A 17,467-nucleotide genomic window follows, 5' to 3' on the forward strand; every position below is an offset into this window, starting at 1 on the left:
ATCTTCTGAAGAGGAGACAGAGAAGACTTCTCCAAATGTATGTTCAACCCGAGACTGCAGCCAATGCTCACTACAGGGAAGCTTCCAACAACCCAACAGATTACACTATTATGAGTCAGTCAGCTAATAGGTGAATATATCGATGTTCTTCTTCTACAAGACTTTGGTCACCACGCCCAACACCATGAAAAGTACCGTAGGTGGTGAAAGTCTAAATGACAATGCTTTGTAATGGAACTAATACTGCTCAGAGTAAATTGGAGAAAACGTGTCTGGTCTCAAATTGCTATGGCAAGAGGCATCCAGTGTAATTCAGATGTCCTGCGACAGCAAAAGCATGACCTCCTGGAAGATCATCAACAGAAGCTAAGCAAACCAGACATGCTGGATAAAGCTGCTGAGATACAAAGGAGTACAGAAACCATGTGTGTACTCTTAGAAGGATGTGAGAAATCCCCCAACTCTGTTCCGAGTACAAGACAACTTATATGGCTTCTTTCAGCAGTAAAGTCTTGGCCTCTCCCAAGAGCATTGCTGTAACTCACTGGTCAATCAGTTTGGATTTTTCTGGGACAGACTCAGTGATCTCCAAAATGTGGTCAACAGTGACCTCATGTAGACCTTACATGTCACTGATGATTTTTCACCAGGCCAAAGAAGACAAATTTAAAGATCCACACTCTTATTTGGAAAGTCACAGACCAAACGCAGGACAGTTGCAGCTAAATCAGCAGAGTAATCATCTTGTGAGACATTGCCAACATTGGAGTGGAAAAACTGCATGATTCTTGACAGCACTCCTTTGACAGTTGAAGGTTTCTTTCTTTTTGAGATTGGCTAGTTATGCAACAGTGTGGTCATTATCCAGTTTGTAAAATATGCATGGTGTAAGAGAACTTCCTTCTAAAATGGAAGATCCAGGACATTGATTCTTTGTTTCTTCATGAGGGAAGACAATTTTATTCATGACATCCTGTGCAGGCACATGCCTACACTTTTATATCTGGCCACATCATTAACATAGTTAGCAGTGGATTGGGCTACTTGGAAGCCCACCTTAGGAGACAGCATCCTCTTTCAGTCCAGCCATACTGAGGTCCCAAGCCCTTTTACTGCCAATTCCATAAGGAGGATGAACTTGGACAGATGAGACAAGCAAGTACCTTAAGCCCCAGTGAGGGGCAGGAATAAACTCTCTTATTACATCAGGACAAAGCTTTTTTTTTTGGTCTGCTGGACTGGCACAATGGTTCTTTTTCCTGCACCCAAATGATCTAGTAGTTCCTCAAACAGCAAACCAACACACTGGAAGGAAAGGCACAGGACACAGTAGAGTAGCAATAAAACAGCATTTTTACTCAACCATTTAGCACTTTTGTCATCAGTAATATGGAATTCATCAAATTCTAATGAAGTCCATATTACAGAGGATGAAAGTGCTAAATGGTTGCATAAAAACACTTTTGTATTGCTATTCTACTGTGTCCTGTATTTTTCCTTCCAGTGTGTTGATCTGTAGTTTGTCTTGTCTTGGATTTTGGTAGTTCCTGTACCCCATGGTAACATCTCTCCAGCCCATTTATTTTCTAGCAGATGCAGAAGTTGGGCAATACAGAGCAGGCCAGTCTGCTGATTTTGAGGACTGTCCTAACCTCACTCAGTCGATAGCTTGTGAGCTCGACTACTTCTGCCTTTAGGAGCAACATGTGTACTTCCACATGTGCAAAATCCACAGTAAGATGCACACCATGTGCAGCTTGGGTACTCCAGGTTCAGTGCTGAGGGTGACATATTTGCACTCCTGCAACTGCCATCAATGCAACAAGCCAAGCTGTCTCCCCTTTCCAGAGGATGGGTGAGTTGGCATTGGCCATCCACTCTCATCCTTCCCGGCATGGCCCCTTCAGTGTCCACGCTGTTAGTCAAATATGGATTGTCTGGAGTGTAAGTCAAGGCTTTACACCAGATCAAATCTTTTGACTACCTGTGTGGTACTGGGGTGGCAGAACAGATACATGGAATATGTGAGAATGTGAATTTACATAGAGGTAGAGGCAGAATGTTAAATGCATTTAAAGGGCAGACTAAGCTTATTATCTCTTTCTGCTACGAAGCAAATATAATGTGCTGCAGAATATCTGGCGATGTAGGAGCAGGGAATTTATAAAGTACAACTCATTTTTTCCACACAGTGTACGCAACACTGCACATCAATCACCCACATATTCATATACAGGTACACACATACATACGTAAGCAAAACAGGTAAAATAAATATCTCTCTCTCTCATACACACACACACACACACACGAAATACATATGCAAGTTTGTATTTTACTAAGCCTCACTGATGCACAGCTGCCTCAACCTAACTTCCCAAACAATGGTATCCTGAAAAAGGACCAGAACAAACAAGTTCAATATACTGGATAAAAAGCACCAGAATTCTTTGCAGTGGGAGAATCCTTCAACTCCCGCATCACCTCCCTACTTAAGATTTGAAGTCCAAGGTTACTGTCAGGGGAAAAAAGGACATATTCAGTTTTGCATCAAAACTGAATACTTACCTAAAAGACACATAACCTCTGAGCTATTTAACAGGGAATATGGAAAGCACAGCACCTCACATGGTGGAGAATGCTGTTCTTCTGCAAAAATTTTGTTTTATGCTTAAGCAGATTATATCAGATTGATTTCTGGATCTACGATTAAGCAGATTGTGCTCAGACAATTGTGATTCTTTTTTTATGTTTATATTCATGATACCTCTCATCTTCTTTGCTCAAGGATTCTGGAGAAAAGCAAAATAATAGGGGGACAAAAGGTTAAATCAGGGACAGATTTTAAAAATTGTCCTTATAAACTTAGAAAATTGCTTGAACAGGTTTTGTGTAAGCATGCATTTGTCTGAAGGATACAAGATCTAAAGCTCAAATGTCTGTCATTATTTAATGTCTGCAATCCTCAACGATTTACCAAACAAAAAAAAAAAAGTTTTCACACACAGACACACACACTCTTTTTTTCAATTAATATGTTTATCCAGTAAACCTGGCCAACTGACTTGCTCAAAATCATGACCGCAGTATGACTGACAGCTCATAGCCTTAACCCTCTAGGCCACACTGCCAGCAGTCTTGATTTCTGAAATCCTATAAATGGACATCTTATCACGTATTTGTAAGTGTGTGTGCATGTGCACATGTGCAGGTACAAGTGTACATTAAATACATTACTGACAGTAGTAAAAAAAAGGAAACTTAAAGGATTCATATGAAACAGCAGCATGACGTAAGAGCAACCAAAGCTAGATGAGCAGAAATTGGACTCTACATTAAATTCTTCAACAAAGACTTCACTCATAACTGAAAGAAGACTGCTTCTTACTCAGAAACATCATGAGGCAAGCTGAGAAAGCAACAGCTTGCATTACCTCTAACTTCAACACAGAAGAGTTCGGAGCCACAATAAAGCATTTCAGGGTCAGTACTTCTATTCTAGCTGCAGAAAAGAAAAAGTAGCAGCATTGTATTCTAGTACTGAATCACACAATCTAGCTATGCAACCTCAGAAAATATGAAAACAGTACGTCATTGAATAATCAGTAAAATATCTCAGTCCAGTAAAAGGTTAGCACTCTGGAAAGTCCCAGCACCAAATGTTTTCAGGAAGGCACGATGACGGATGGCTGATTGCACATGCACAAAGGGAATAAAATGTTTGACTTGCAACTTGTTTTAGTTTGTTTATACATGACAGAACAGTTTTCTGCAGAGCTTTAAGAAAAATGGTGTAAGAAGAAACTTAACTGGTAAATGCTTGCATTAACATTAGTATATCGACTACTACTCTAAACATCAAATGAACCATTTACCTTAGAAACTGAGTCTCGAAGATCTTTACAAGAATACCTGTTGTGAATGTGTGAAGCTACAGAAAATGTTGCTGCCTCTTTTAAAAACATCAGTCTTAAATTTTCACAAAACTATACTTTCTGACTGAATATTACTGTCTTGCTCAGAAAGGAAATAATGAAATCCAAATATGGAAAGGTTCAGCAGAGTCGCAATTAAAAGAAAAAATCATCAGAAGTAGTAGTAATTCACTCTTCAAAGGCCGTGAGTAACTGAAGATAAACTGGCAGATCAGAAAGTAATCAATTCCAGCAGCACCTATACTCTATTAAGCACTGATTTTTTTCACAGAATAAGCCTGCTTTAAGGGCCAGATGTAGCCAATTAGGCCATGATAGAACTAACGCCTTGAGGCAGGACACCATGACATTAGAGATGTATCACTTATTGTACAAGGGCTTTCATAACTAAAAAAATGATTAATTATCATATAACTGTATTGTGAATGGATATGATGATATTGTAGAAGAGATTCCTGTGCAGTCTGCAACAAACAGTGGCTGGTTGTCACAGCCACAGCACTGGATATGAGCAAAAGACTGCACCATTACTGCTAAAATCTATCTACTTATCCATCCAGCTAGCTAGCTGTTGCTTATATGTTATACTTGCTTCCATGTCTGAGCCACGAAGTTATACTGTAAACAGCATCTTACAAAACAGTTCAAGGCCACAAAGGAAGTGAATATAAGACAGCTATACAACTAGCAGCAAAAGTACACAAAGTGTGTTACAGCAACGCAGCTCAACACAGAAATCACAAGTCCAAGTCTCCAGACTTAAAAGGTGAGAAATATCCAATCTGTGCAGAGGATTCCTGCGGTGAGCAAATGTTTGAATTTCCTCTTCTGACCCTCTGATATCCTCAGCCTGGAACAGTTTCTCATCTCTGAGCACAGGACATCTGCCACTCACGTACGTGCACACACTACATCATACTCCAGGCTAGGACAGTGTACTCAGCCCCTGGATTATTTTGTTCAATGTCCTTAGAGAAAGCACAGCCTGTATGATAAAGAAACAAAACTACACAGCAATAGGCAATTATATACTTTCTAACTTAAAGGAAAATTCATCCACTCAGAGAAACTGGATGGAATTGCAGAACAGTGGGGGCAAGCAGGAGGTAAAGATGTAGCCATTGCAGAAGGCCTCCTCCCAGCTCAGTGCACAGTGTGCATGTATTTGCTTCAACTGTCTTTAAAAGCCTTTTGTAGTTGACAACTACTGCTCTGAAACATTCCAGTCAGTAGGAATTGTAAACGTTTTTGGGTGATCAAAGGCAGATTAAGGCCAAATGTAAGGATTTAGAATGTGGAGTCTTGAAGACTGAAGTGCCATAAGATGACTGATGACTGGAACCACAGTCCCAGAAATAATGAAGATGTGAAACAATAAACAAGAAACCATACCACAAATGTCTGGAATGAACACACTTTTGAAATAAGCACTGAAAGAAGCCATGTCTTTTATGGAGTGGGCTCTGAAAAGTAGCATTTTCCAAGATGTGGTTCATCTCCAGGTGGCAAATCAATGCTGTAGGCAATCCATTTACCAGAGGGTTTACTCTGCCCCCCCCCCCCCCCCACCTGTAGCAACATCTGTTCTGTCTGTCTAGACAAATGTACCCTATTCTGGTAAATATGAGCTGGCTATAAACATCTAAGAGATTTAATTCATCAAGTGAACTTTTGTTGGATCAACAAACATCACAAAAATAAAGTCCACAGAAAACACACACTTGCACCATAAACTAGCTCTGTGACTGCATGCACAACCTTAGAGGTTAAGAGAAACTTCCACACACCCAAAGTACCAAAAGCTCAATGATGTAACTAAATAGGGATGCAGCAAAACATGGACAATTAATTTTATTGCAACTTAAGTTTGTTTGATGCAACACACTGCCCGATCCAACATATGAAGGGTCTTGTCTGCCCTGAATTCTGCCTCCATTAAGAAACATGTAGACAAATGGAATGGAGTGGATGATTAAGGACAGCTTTGACACCACTTTTGGAAAGAAGTGTGGGTAAGTCATAAGTGACACTCAATCTTTGTGAAAGATAAAACAGGGACCTCTACTGATATGCATGGAGAAACTATGAAAAGAGGTAATGGCCACCAAACACAGCATCTCCCAAAATATGGACTCCAGACACACTAAAGAAGCCAGTTTGAAAAGATGAAGAATGAGCCTGTCAAATATAAAGTTCAAGACCCAAAGAAGAAAAGGGCCTTCAAAAACATAAAGATGCAGAACTGACTACCAGTGCTAGGCTACAGTTCAGCCCTCAATAAGGTCTTGATAAGAAGAGATGCCATAAAGTATGTACCCTGACCACTGAACAACTGAGGTCCAAGTCATAAAGGTGGTGATATAAGTGAGAAAACAAAGCTCAGCTCTCCATCCAGATAGAAAACCTCTTTTCATTCAGAAAATTACAGCTGAAAGGATCGTTTCATGGCACCTTCAGTCACTTCTAAAGCCTCCACTGGAAGATAAGGTAGGAGAAAGAAATGGATCCAAATAAGGATTCATACCCGAAGGCACGGGGTCTTTGCCTTGAACTTTGATAGTTTCTTGCACTGTAAAGGTATGGAGAACCTGAAATCACTTACTACTTGAACACCACAGAACAAAGATGAGTTCTGTTCTGACTTGGAATTCTGTGAAATCAAAGGCAAAAAGAGCAAATGAATCTTCCCTGGTCTGGGACAGAGACAGACTGCAACCATCGTCAACTCCTTTCTTGTTCTGCTGATACAATCAGGACAGAAGAAGGTCTGCAATTTCCCTTGTGGCAAACAAGTTGATTTTCAGGGTGTTCCACTCCTAAAAGAGCCTAACCTGAGAGGATTCTCAAATCCTCAGCACCAGCACAAGACAACAGCTACAGCTAAGAAAGTCCAGTTCTTTGAATTCCTATGATACGTGAACAGGTGTCAGGGTGATGACTCATTCTTGGCCAGATTATACTGCCGATCTCAAACTCAGTATGAGTGTTAGTCTCGTTTTTTACTCGTGTCACATGACTGCTTACCTGTATGGCTAAAGCATAAGGGGCTTTGGTCTCATCTCCCCTTCCACAGCTCCAGTGGTAAGAAACACTGCCCCTAGTTTCATCGGTTTATATTAAGCTTCTGTTCCAAGTAGATCTATTTCCTGAATGAAGGAAGAGTAAGTACCAAGTGTCCTCATCAACATGACAGTGAAGCATTTGTCATCGGGACCTATGACGGGTTTGGCTTCAGGAAGGGAAAGCCCAGATCAGAATGGTGGGGAACATCCACCACTCTAAAGCCCAATAACAAGGATCTCATCCTAAAATGTCTGTCTTTTGTCTGTTTGTCTATGAGGGCATGATGGCTTTGTAGTCACAGACACATCACTGTCCTCAGATATGCAAACAGAACCAGGAAGAGTGTGACCATTGGGGTCCTTTGCTGCATCCTCATCCAGGCTACCAAAGTCATGGTGTCCTGAAATGTCTTTGTGGCAGTGAACAATCAACAATGAAGAATCTTTTATTTTGCCTTAAAGACGGTGATCCTTAGAACTCAGGGTGGGGAGAGTTTACAACAGCATCTCTCAGTTTATTGAGAAAGTTTGGAACTGTGAAAGTGGGCAAGAAAGTCATTAATAGAGACCACAGGGGCAAGCTGTCACAGTCGGAGAACATATGAAGTTCCTTCTTCAGACCTCCAACACAATGGCTAGTTTTTTGTGTGCACAGGAGAGATCAAATAGCAACTCTGTACTGCAAGTAATGTTCAAACGAGTGAACAGAAGAAATGTTATGTGCTGCACCAGATACTAATGTATGAAAAAAGCATTAGGCATGTTACATGATACAACCATGGCTCCCCTGCAGCTGTGGCAAGACCCCCCTGGAGAACTGCAGTCTGGAATTTTATGCACTGGATGTGCTAGCTGAGGACAGAAGTCCAACATAAAGGACAATACACCTCTGATCTTCATGTAAGGAGCTCTCAACAGCCTCAATCTCTGTCACAAGACAAGCCAAAACCTTCTCCATATGGCGCATTTGAGAGACAGGATTAGATTTCTGGAACTTGTAGCAGTGTTTTACAGCATGTTCTTCAGCATAAAAAAGCAACACTGCAGTCTTGGCTTGAAGTACAATGGCCACAAAGAAAGTTAGTGTTTTTGCCTAGGCACAATGAAAACAATACTTTTCCCATGACAAGGATCAGGATAAGAAATGTGTGAGTGATAAAACAGAAGTGGAGGTCTTAAGGAGCATGTGCACTTTAGTACACTACATCATAACATGCGGTACTAAGGATAAACCGGACATACATACAAACAGATCTAAGGTTTTTACTTAGTGGTGACTGCTGGAAAAGATGAATCAACCAAGAACTAATCAGGCATAGTGTTAGCTCTCCCTGTTTTCTATTTGCTTCTTATTCTTTTTCTTGTGGACAGGGAGACGTGCTAGTCAATAAAATGCCTGTATTCAACATTAACTTGGGAAGCTATAAAAAATAAATAACTTAGCAAAAATAACACTAACATGCCATAATATATACATAATAAATATACAAGAAAACAGTGATGCCCAGTACATGGCTCCTATAACATGCAATGAACAGACAAGCATTCTTATGAGAAAGACAAAGAAATGTTAAGATAGGTCTAAGACATATAATGTTTTTAGTTATCAGACCATAATGTTTTTAGTTATCAGACCTACTACTGTAACAAACTGACTGGTATAATGTACACACTTTCCAGAACTTGTAGCTTTGTGAATTTTACATCAGAAATGGACCTCAAGGAAAAGTCTAGCTGTTGCCAGCAAAATATTTCTGATTGAGGTACATTAAACTTTGTTTGTATTCTACACATACACGTGAAACATTTGATACGAAAGATGATGTTAATGGGCACAGGGAAGGAAGGCATTGACTGATCAAATGAATGCTTTTAAGTTATCAAATGGCAGTTCGTTATTACATGATACTTAGATTAGATGAAGAACATTACCTTAGCCTCCAGAGCATCGTGCATGTTTTTCATGATGTTCAGATGCAGAGCAGCTGAATTGCTTTCATGAAGCATAATCTGATGTTTATTCCCCTAAAGAAAAGGAAAAGGAGCAGCATTTAAATCTTTGTCAGTGGCAACCGGCCATGTACCTTGTAACTTCTAACCAAAGAAGCAGCACAAAGGAAGCCAGAAAGCCAAAAGACTAAACTACTCTTAAGACCACCCTGGCCTGTCTTGGCATAAAATATCATATGATGTGGTTTTAAGACTTTTTATATACAACCATATCTTGTTTAAACACACACCTGTGTTATTTCTAACATGAACAGACTACATTCTGTTATGGAATGTGTATATTTTCTGGTCTAACTGTATTTCTCTCTGAAAAGTTCAGTAATCACATAATTATTATAAATATTAGATTAAAACAAATATCCATACAAGTAGGAGACAATATTGAATTATTTCTACACAATTAAAACTGGGACAGCAGGCAAGTTCTGGTAATGGAACACTAAATGGAAACATAATGGAGCTTTTCTCCCCGGGCCTCCACTGAAAATGGACACGTATCCAGTTGGACTAGCCCAGTCAACAAATGTAAAATAAATAAAGTATAAAATACATAATTGCATGCTCATAAACATCATATGCAGCAGTCAATGAATCAAACTAAAGAAAAACATAAAAACCAGACTATTGTACATAAGCACAATTCAATTAATGGAACATTCAGCATTCCCTTGATATGTCAAGTTCAAAACACTTTAAATGCATTCAACATTAGTTTCCTAAGTACAGTTAAATATCTGAAAATGTCAATGAAAACAAAATTCAGGCACTTCGAGGAATGCCTTAAATATTTCTTTGGCAAGTAATATAAAATAATATAAGTTTTTGTGACTGGATGGAGATTCTGGGGACGGTAAATATACTTGGAAACTAGCTGAGAAAAGGGACTGGCTGCAATATGGGTTCATAAAATGATCAATGGGGAAGGGAAGTGGACTGAGTTTGGAAGGAAGACTGCAGGCAGGAAAGTTCACTAAGAGAACTCAATTCAGAGATGACATATGGAAGGACTTTACTGAAAGGCTGGCAGACAAGGTTCAGGACGGAGTGGTGAGAGCTAAGGCTATGGAAGCATTTTAGAGGGAGTGGATCAGGTACGCTGGGGTTTGCAGAGAAGCTGATGAAAGCCAACTGCAACAAACATATAGATTTGATAGACAACTAATCTACTTTTATTGGCACATAAATTTGCGTTATATAAGCAGTTTAGTGCAGAGGAACTTGACTTTGTCCTGAACTTGATGCCCTTAGTTACCACCTGCTTGCTGTATGACACTGCGCAAATCATTTAACCAGAGTGCTTTATGGCCACTCTAAAAAGGCATGTTTTTTTCCTACAGTTTTACCAGGTTAACAGATAAATAAATTAAAATGTCAAGTATGTAAGGACTTTTTAAAAAGTGTATGATCCTGTTTTTAAGGGGTAAAAATGCTTACAATGTCAAACTGTTACAAAACTACTATTGATGAAAACATCACAATCCACATACTCCAATTCTGAGTCAAGCTACGTCAATTCAATGATGTTGTTTTCAATTGCAAACTGTAGAACTATTTTATAAAGTAAAATCTAACAGCATGCCTTAGTAGTGATGTGCTGAATTCATACAGCTGGTACAACAGAATATCTTCTCAACAACAATCAAGATCTTTTTCATTGGTTAAAAACTCCCAACCTACTTCTTTCAAAACTTTTGCTCACTTCTGTGACACAAATAAGCATGTGCTGTGCTCATTTATAAAATATGTGCTATCAGGAAATTAAATGGGGCTGTATTATCCAGTGAATGCTCATTGTTCTTTATCCTGGACAATAATTTTGGTTAATATTGTCAGTGGTACAATTGATTAAATTATGCTAAAGTCAACTTGTTCTAAGTTGATTATAACATAATTCTAAGAAGTTTCTCTTTCTCAGTGGTTGTGCAACTATGAAGTTAGTATATACAAGTTATGGGGAGACTGAGGGCACAGACCACATGTCAGGGGTGTAGGGGGGAAATACCAATGTAAATTAGAAGTTATGTACTTAACATAACTTGGCATCTGTGTTGTCCATTTTCATTCTTCCTCACAAATGGATCTAGGATCTGATACTCGGATTAGACTTGACTGCATATATAAGACTTCGGATCCAAATCTTGAGCTCATCCCATAATGCTCTAGCCCATCCCCAACTCATCAGATCAAGTTTGCTGCCTTACTCCCCACTGTGTTATAGAAACAGAACAGACACAAGAAAAAGACAAGAGTATCACACCAGTAATATGAAGGTTCCAATACCATCCAAAGATTCTTCTAGGAGTGACAGGGCCAGGGGATGGCTGGGAGGGGAAGGTGAGGAAGAATGAAAATGGACAACACAGATGCCAAGTTATGGCAAGTACATAACTTCTAAATCTGATGCTGTCCTTTTCATTCTTCCTCACAAATGGGTCAGAGTCCTCGGCTGCACAGCTCTTGGGAGGCCATTACGGAAGGACATGACAGAACACTGTTCAACCAAAATTGGAAATAATGTCTAGTTTCTAACGTGTAACAAAAGTATGAGTATTTGACCAAGTAGCTACAACACAAGCATCATCAATGGAAGTTGTAGACAAAAAGGCAGATGACATAGCCATAGATCTTCTGGAATGAGCTCTAGGTTGCCATGGCAATTCTAATCTTTTTTGAGAATAAATCATTGAAATGCAATCCACTTGGCCAGTGTAATCTTAGAAACTGCCTGACCCAAGCGGTTAGGGGTGAAAGATACAAACAGCTGGTCAGACTTCCTGAACTGTTTTGGTTTGTGAAGATAAAAATGCAATTGTCTGTGCACATCAAGAAGGTGAAGCATGTATTCACCTTTACTTGTAAAGTTTGGGAATAAGACTGGTAACTGTATAGACTGGTTAATGTTAGTCTCCATTGCCACTTTAGGAAGAAAAGATGGTTTGGTCCGTAAAGACACCCTGTTGTTACAAAATGTAACATAAGGAGGCTTAGCCAATAGGGCCTGAAGCTCAGCAATTATTTTTGCTGAAGTAATAGCTACTAAGAAGATTGTTTTCCAAGAAAGAAACTTGACATTGCATTTATCTGCCGGTTCAAAGAGTTTCTGAGTTAAATCCCTGAAGGACCACAGTAAGATCCCAAGGAGGACAGGGATCCTTTATTAGGTGTCTAAAGAGGAAAAATCCCTGTATGAAGGCTTTACATAATCTGGACGAGTCCAAAGAGACAAAAACTAGCCCCTTCCTTAAAAAAAAGTAGTGAGAAAAACAAGAATGACCAAAGTAGGTTCTAAAAAGGGGTCAATTTTCTGACTGGAAGCTCAAATAGAAAATCTTTTCATTTGCTTCTGTAGACTTTCTTGGTGGAGGTCTTCTGGGAGGCCAATAATGTCACAAACAGGGAGGCAAGCCTGGACTGTTTGACTATTACTGGAAGTGGAGAAACCATGCAGTCAGCTTGAGGGTACAGAGACGGGGATGTTAATTCCTGATGGGTGAGAAAGGATCCTGAGTGGGTTCCAGTATCCATGGAGGGTATTTCAAGTGAGACCAGAGGAAGGGGAACCATACCTGTCAAGACCAGAAGGAGACAATGAGGATGACTGTGCTCTTCAGCCAGCATGCTTTCTGTAGGAACTTTGGAATCAGAGGAAGAGGGGGGTAAACATAGAGGAGACCAGGGGGCCAATCATGAATCAGAGCATCTCTCAGTCACTCACCCAGAGTGGGGATTAGAGCAAAGTACTTGCTGCACTTGTTGTTGTGGGGCGAAACAAATAGGTCATAGCAAGACTGGCTCCAGTGGTTGAAGATCATGTTTGCTATTGATAGATTGAGAGACCACTCATGGGGGATCAAAATGGATCTGCTGAGTCTGTCTGCCTGTGCGTGTGTTTTCTCTGGTATGTGCATTGCAATGAGAAAGTGGTCTGAAGAGATCGCCCTTTCCCAACCCTCATGGCCTTGCAGAGCAGGTAGGAATGGGTTCCTTCTTGTTTGTTGATATACCACACTACTAACATGTTGTCTGTGTGAACTGCAATAGTTCCAGAGGGAGAACGTCCTGTAAGGTTTGTAATGCTAGGAGGACTGCTCTCATCTCCATGGCGCTGATATGCAACTTGGTCTCCAAGGGGGACCATCTTTCCCAAGAAATGCCCCTCTCCTCACCCCAGTTGGGAAGCATCTGTGTTCACAGTGGCAATTGGGGGAGGAAAGGAGACTGGCCTGCCCAGAAAGAGGTCATTGGATTGGATCCACCAGCGAATTTGACTTGTAGATTGGAGTGAGTCTTATGGGAAAGGATACGGGCTAGTAAAAAATGGACCACTGAACTGCCAAGGTCAACTAAAGAATTTGCATAAAAGAAAGGCAGCTGATATCAATCCCAGAGCCTGTAGTACTAACTTTGCTGGAGGGGGTGGATGAGACATGATGTAGCCCGTATTTGATCCCTCAATGATGTGATGAGATGAAGAGGTAGGGATGTCACTGGAGTCATAGTATTCAGTTGAGTTCCAAAGTCTGTACTGGGACTAGGTTTGATTTCTCCTGGTTTATTGAGATGCCTAAGGTGTTGGAGATCTGCAGTAAGTAATCCCTTGCTTGCAGAAGTTGATGCCTGGATGTGGTGGTGAGGAGCCCATCATTGAGAAGGGGAAACACCTAGTATTCTTTCAATCTCAAGTGAGCTGCCACTACTGCCAGGCATTTGGTGAACACCCTGGGGGCTGTGGTGATTCCAAACGGCAGTGCTCTGAATTGGTAAAGACTGGCTCCCAGCTGAAAGAACAGACATCTCCTGGACGGCTTATCTATTCTGATGTAATAGTATGCATCCTGGAGATCTACAGAGCACATCCAATCATCCTTGAGCAGAAGAGGCAGGGTGGACTAAACCACAACCATTCGGAACTTTGACTTCTTTAGATATTAGTTCAAACTGCTTAGATCCAAAATTGGTCTCAGGTCCCCTGTTTTCTTTGGCACTAAAAAGAAGCAGGAGCAAGTTCTGAATCCTGTCTGTTTGGGTGGGACCTCCTGGATGACTATTTTTTTGTAGCAGCTTTTGCATTTCCTGAGCTGTGTATTCCCTCTGACTGGGTGGAACTTCAGGGAGTTTCTTTCTTTGGACAGGAGAGGGAAGGGAAAATGGTATGTAGTAACCTCTGGGTATGATTCCTGGCATCCATGAATTTCTTGTAATGTTTGTCCAGGTGTCTAGGTGCAAGGAAAAATGACCCACAACTGCCTCGAGAGGCAAACAATCTGCAAATGCATCAGGACGCTGATAGGGCCTATCAGAGAAGGAGTCTCTGAAACCCTGATTTTGCGGATTCCCCTCTGCATCTGAGGTGACATCTTCCATGGAAACCTCCTCCTTTGCCTCTGGAGGAAGAGTCCCTGCATGAATCCTGAAAAGGTCCCTGAGATTTCTGGAACCACATTTCCTTACTACCCCATTGGTTCTGAGAGAATGTATACTGAGGGGTAGAAAATTTGATTCCAACGGCAAACAGAGTCTTTCCCTCCTGTTCACTGCAGCTGAGCATATCTTTAAAGGAAAATTCTACCCTAGAACTAAAACAAATGTTTTTTTCACTCTATCTTTGGTTCTTGGTCCATGTTAACACCTCCAAATCACTCTAAGTGCTTTATTTGTAATTTTAGCACGTTTTCTTCAACACGGCTACCAATGGGACTTGATATATCAATGTGATCCTGTTCTCCAGAAACCTTTTCTCTTTCCCATAACACTTAGTATGACTCATGCCAGACATAAGGAAGTAACTTTGCATGTCCATGCCATTAACATATAATGGAATTTGGGAGGGTCACTGTTATTTTCTTTACCTTCTGTAAAAGGACTGCTTCTTTTCTGTCTATAATCACCCTCATTTATGTTTGGCTCAGACCTTCTTTTACACTATACTTAGAAGTTATCCAGCTACAGGCAGAAAAGTAACTAAATTGCTGGCCTTTGCTCAGTGTTTTCTTTTGTAGTTCAAAAGGAAATGAGACTCCCCTCCCTCCACACTACTGCAGAGTTGTTAAAACTCTCACTGCATTGAGAGACCCTTGCAGAATCAATTCCTCAGACTACAAAAGAAAATCCTGAACAAATGCCTGCAATATAGTTACTTTTCTGGCTGTAGCTGGATAACTTCTAAGTATAGTGTAAAAGAAGGTCTGAGCCAAACATAAACGAAGATGATTAGAGACAGAAAAGAAGCAGTCCTTTTACAGAAGGTAAACAAAATAACAGTGACCCTCCCAAATCCCATTATATGTCAATGGCATGGGAATTCAAAGTTACTTCCTTGTGTCTGGCATGAGTCATACAAAGTATTATGGAAAAGAGAAAGGGTTTAGGGAGAACAAGATCACGTTGATACATTAAGCCCCATTGGTAGCCATGTTGTGGAAAACAGGCTAAAATTACAAATAAAGTACTTTGATTTTGAGGTGTTAAAATTAGTCAGGAAACAAAGAGAGTGAAAAAAAACAGTTTTTTTAAAGTTCTAGGGAGGAGTTTTCCTTTAACTGATGGTCTGAACAAAGAACAGCATTAAATGAGGAATTAACAAATGACTCCTTAAAGGGTTCTGAAAATTTGCATAGCCTCATCCAGGTATGTCTCCTAATGGTTATGCCTGAACTGGCTGCTTGTGAGGCACCCTCCACTGCATGGGAGATCAGCCTCATCAATGCACTGGAAATGGACAGAACAATAACCACTTGAGGAAAAACCTTCTTGAGATCTTCCGCAGACATGGACTCCAAGAAAGCATATGAAAGCTCCTTGGTCAAATCTCTCTGCAAATGGGTGAAGTGTGCCAGGTAGTTTGACGACTTCAGTGCGAAAGCAGCTGAAGTGTACACACGTTTTCCAAATCTGCCCATCGCTCTGGACTGCCTGTTCGTTGGATGGACAGAGGAGCTTTGCTCCGCTAGCTCCTTCTTAGTGGCTGCCATGACAACTATGGCATCAACTGGGATTGCCTTGCTCCAGTGTGGCCTATCTGAAGGGGAGACTAAAAACGTGTCCTGATGCTTGGGTATGAGCTCAACAGTGTCCATTTCCTTCCAAGCCCTGCAAGAAACTGGGTCAGTAAGTTCTTTAGCCTGGGGTTACCCAAGACGTAGATAGGCCAGCCCCAAAAGCCTCCAAGAACACAGATTCCTCAGAAGAAAGAGACTGGGAAGACCAGCCACCTTTCTGTTTGAGGATTTCCTGGATGTCCCTAAAGGAGACATCCTCCATCTGGTGACGATCAGGGAGATCCTTCTCCCTCATCAAAAATCAGTGTCTTCCATGACGGACTCCAGAGTTTCCATGTGAAAAGTTGGTATAATGGTTAAGGTGTTTACCTTACAACCAAAAAGTGCAGAGTTTGATTCTCACATGGGGTAACTGGCTATGCTTAAAATGGCCCATAAAGGCAGTAAGCCTAGTACTAATCTATGAACCTATGAACGATAAGAGAGTCTATGTGCCTCCTCTTACACGTTCTCTTCTGAGGTACCTCTTCTGTGGGGTGTTCGGGACAGGTGTTGGAAGAGGAAAGAATCCCTCTGGGGAACATGTGTGGAGGCTTCCCAGAAATGGCCGACACTGAGGCGCACAAAAGATGGGCTCAGAGCTCAGACCCAATGAAGGGCGAGGGTGAGGGAAAAGATTAGAGAGAATGGCTCTCTATGCAAAGGGAAAGCCCTTTCTACTACCTGTAAAGCTGACAGACCTGGGTAAACCTTACTCCCTTCCTCGGAGCCAAAGCATCCAAAGATGGGATATCGGGGCCAATCCTGGATCCGTGTCCTCTGGAGAGAATTAGATCCAAGCTGTCCAGGGCCAATGCTCTGAGGAAAGGGATGGGTCTGACAAAGTAGGAGCTGAACCCAACCCCTCCAAACCAGTGCCGACCTCTTGGATCCCAAACCTGCTCTGATCCAAAGGTGTTGGAGCAGGACTGGTCAAGTCAAGGAGGTAAGCTTCCTCTGATCCGACATCGAACCTCTCGAGGATCTCTCATCCTGGGACTCCGAAGCCATAGGATGGATTGGAGAAGGAGAAAGAATTGGCTGGGCAGGTGCACTCATGGATCCAAGAGGGGATGGAGCTGGGAGGACCCCCATCTGAATATGAGCACTGAGAAATCTCTGCATCTGCCTTTCCATGACTGCATCTGTCAAACTCCTTGAAGCTCTGGACGATGCAGTGGACGGAGGCTTGGAATGCTTCCTCGGCATCTGGAATAATTGCAAGGGCAAGGCCAGAGAAACTGGCTTAAAAATGAAATCCAGCATACATCCTCTGATGTTCGTATCCGAGAAGGAGGTGAAAGGTACAGGAGAGCTCAGAGCAGAGTCTAAACCAGTGAGATCTGAGGAGCACTGTGGATCCAAGGGCTGCCAGAAGGACTTCGGATCCGAAGAGGTCTGATCCGAGACTTTCCTCAACTTT

The 17,467-nt window shown here is 41.3% G+C and overlaps 1 protein-coding gene across 1 annotated transcript in view; it reads right to left on the reverse strand.

Moving 5' to 3' along the window:
* TRAF3 (TNF receptor associated factor 3) overlaps positions 1-17,467 on the reverse strand; it is a 793,845-nt gene that overhangs the window by 129,187 nt on the left and 647,191 nt on the right. Inside the window, exon 8 of the mRNA XM_044074528.1 lies at positions 8,930-9,022. Within this exon, the coding sequence (XP_043930463.1) occupies positions 8,930-9,022 (93 nt within the window). The remainder of the gene's footprint in view (positions 1-8,929; positions 9,023-17,467) is intronic.

This window comes from Protopterus annectens, chromosome 6.part0 (assembly GCF_019279795.1).
Source record: "Protopterus annectens isolate FY-2018-M chromosome 6.part0, PAN1.0, whole genome shotgun sequence".
Lineage (NCBI taxonomy): Eukaryota > Metazoa > Chordata > Ceratodontiformes > Protopteridae > Protopterus > Protopterus annectens.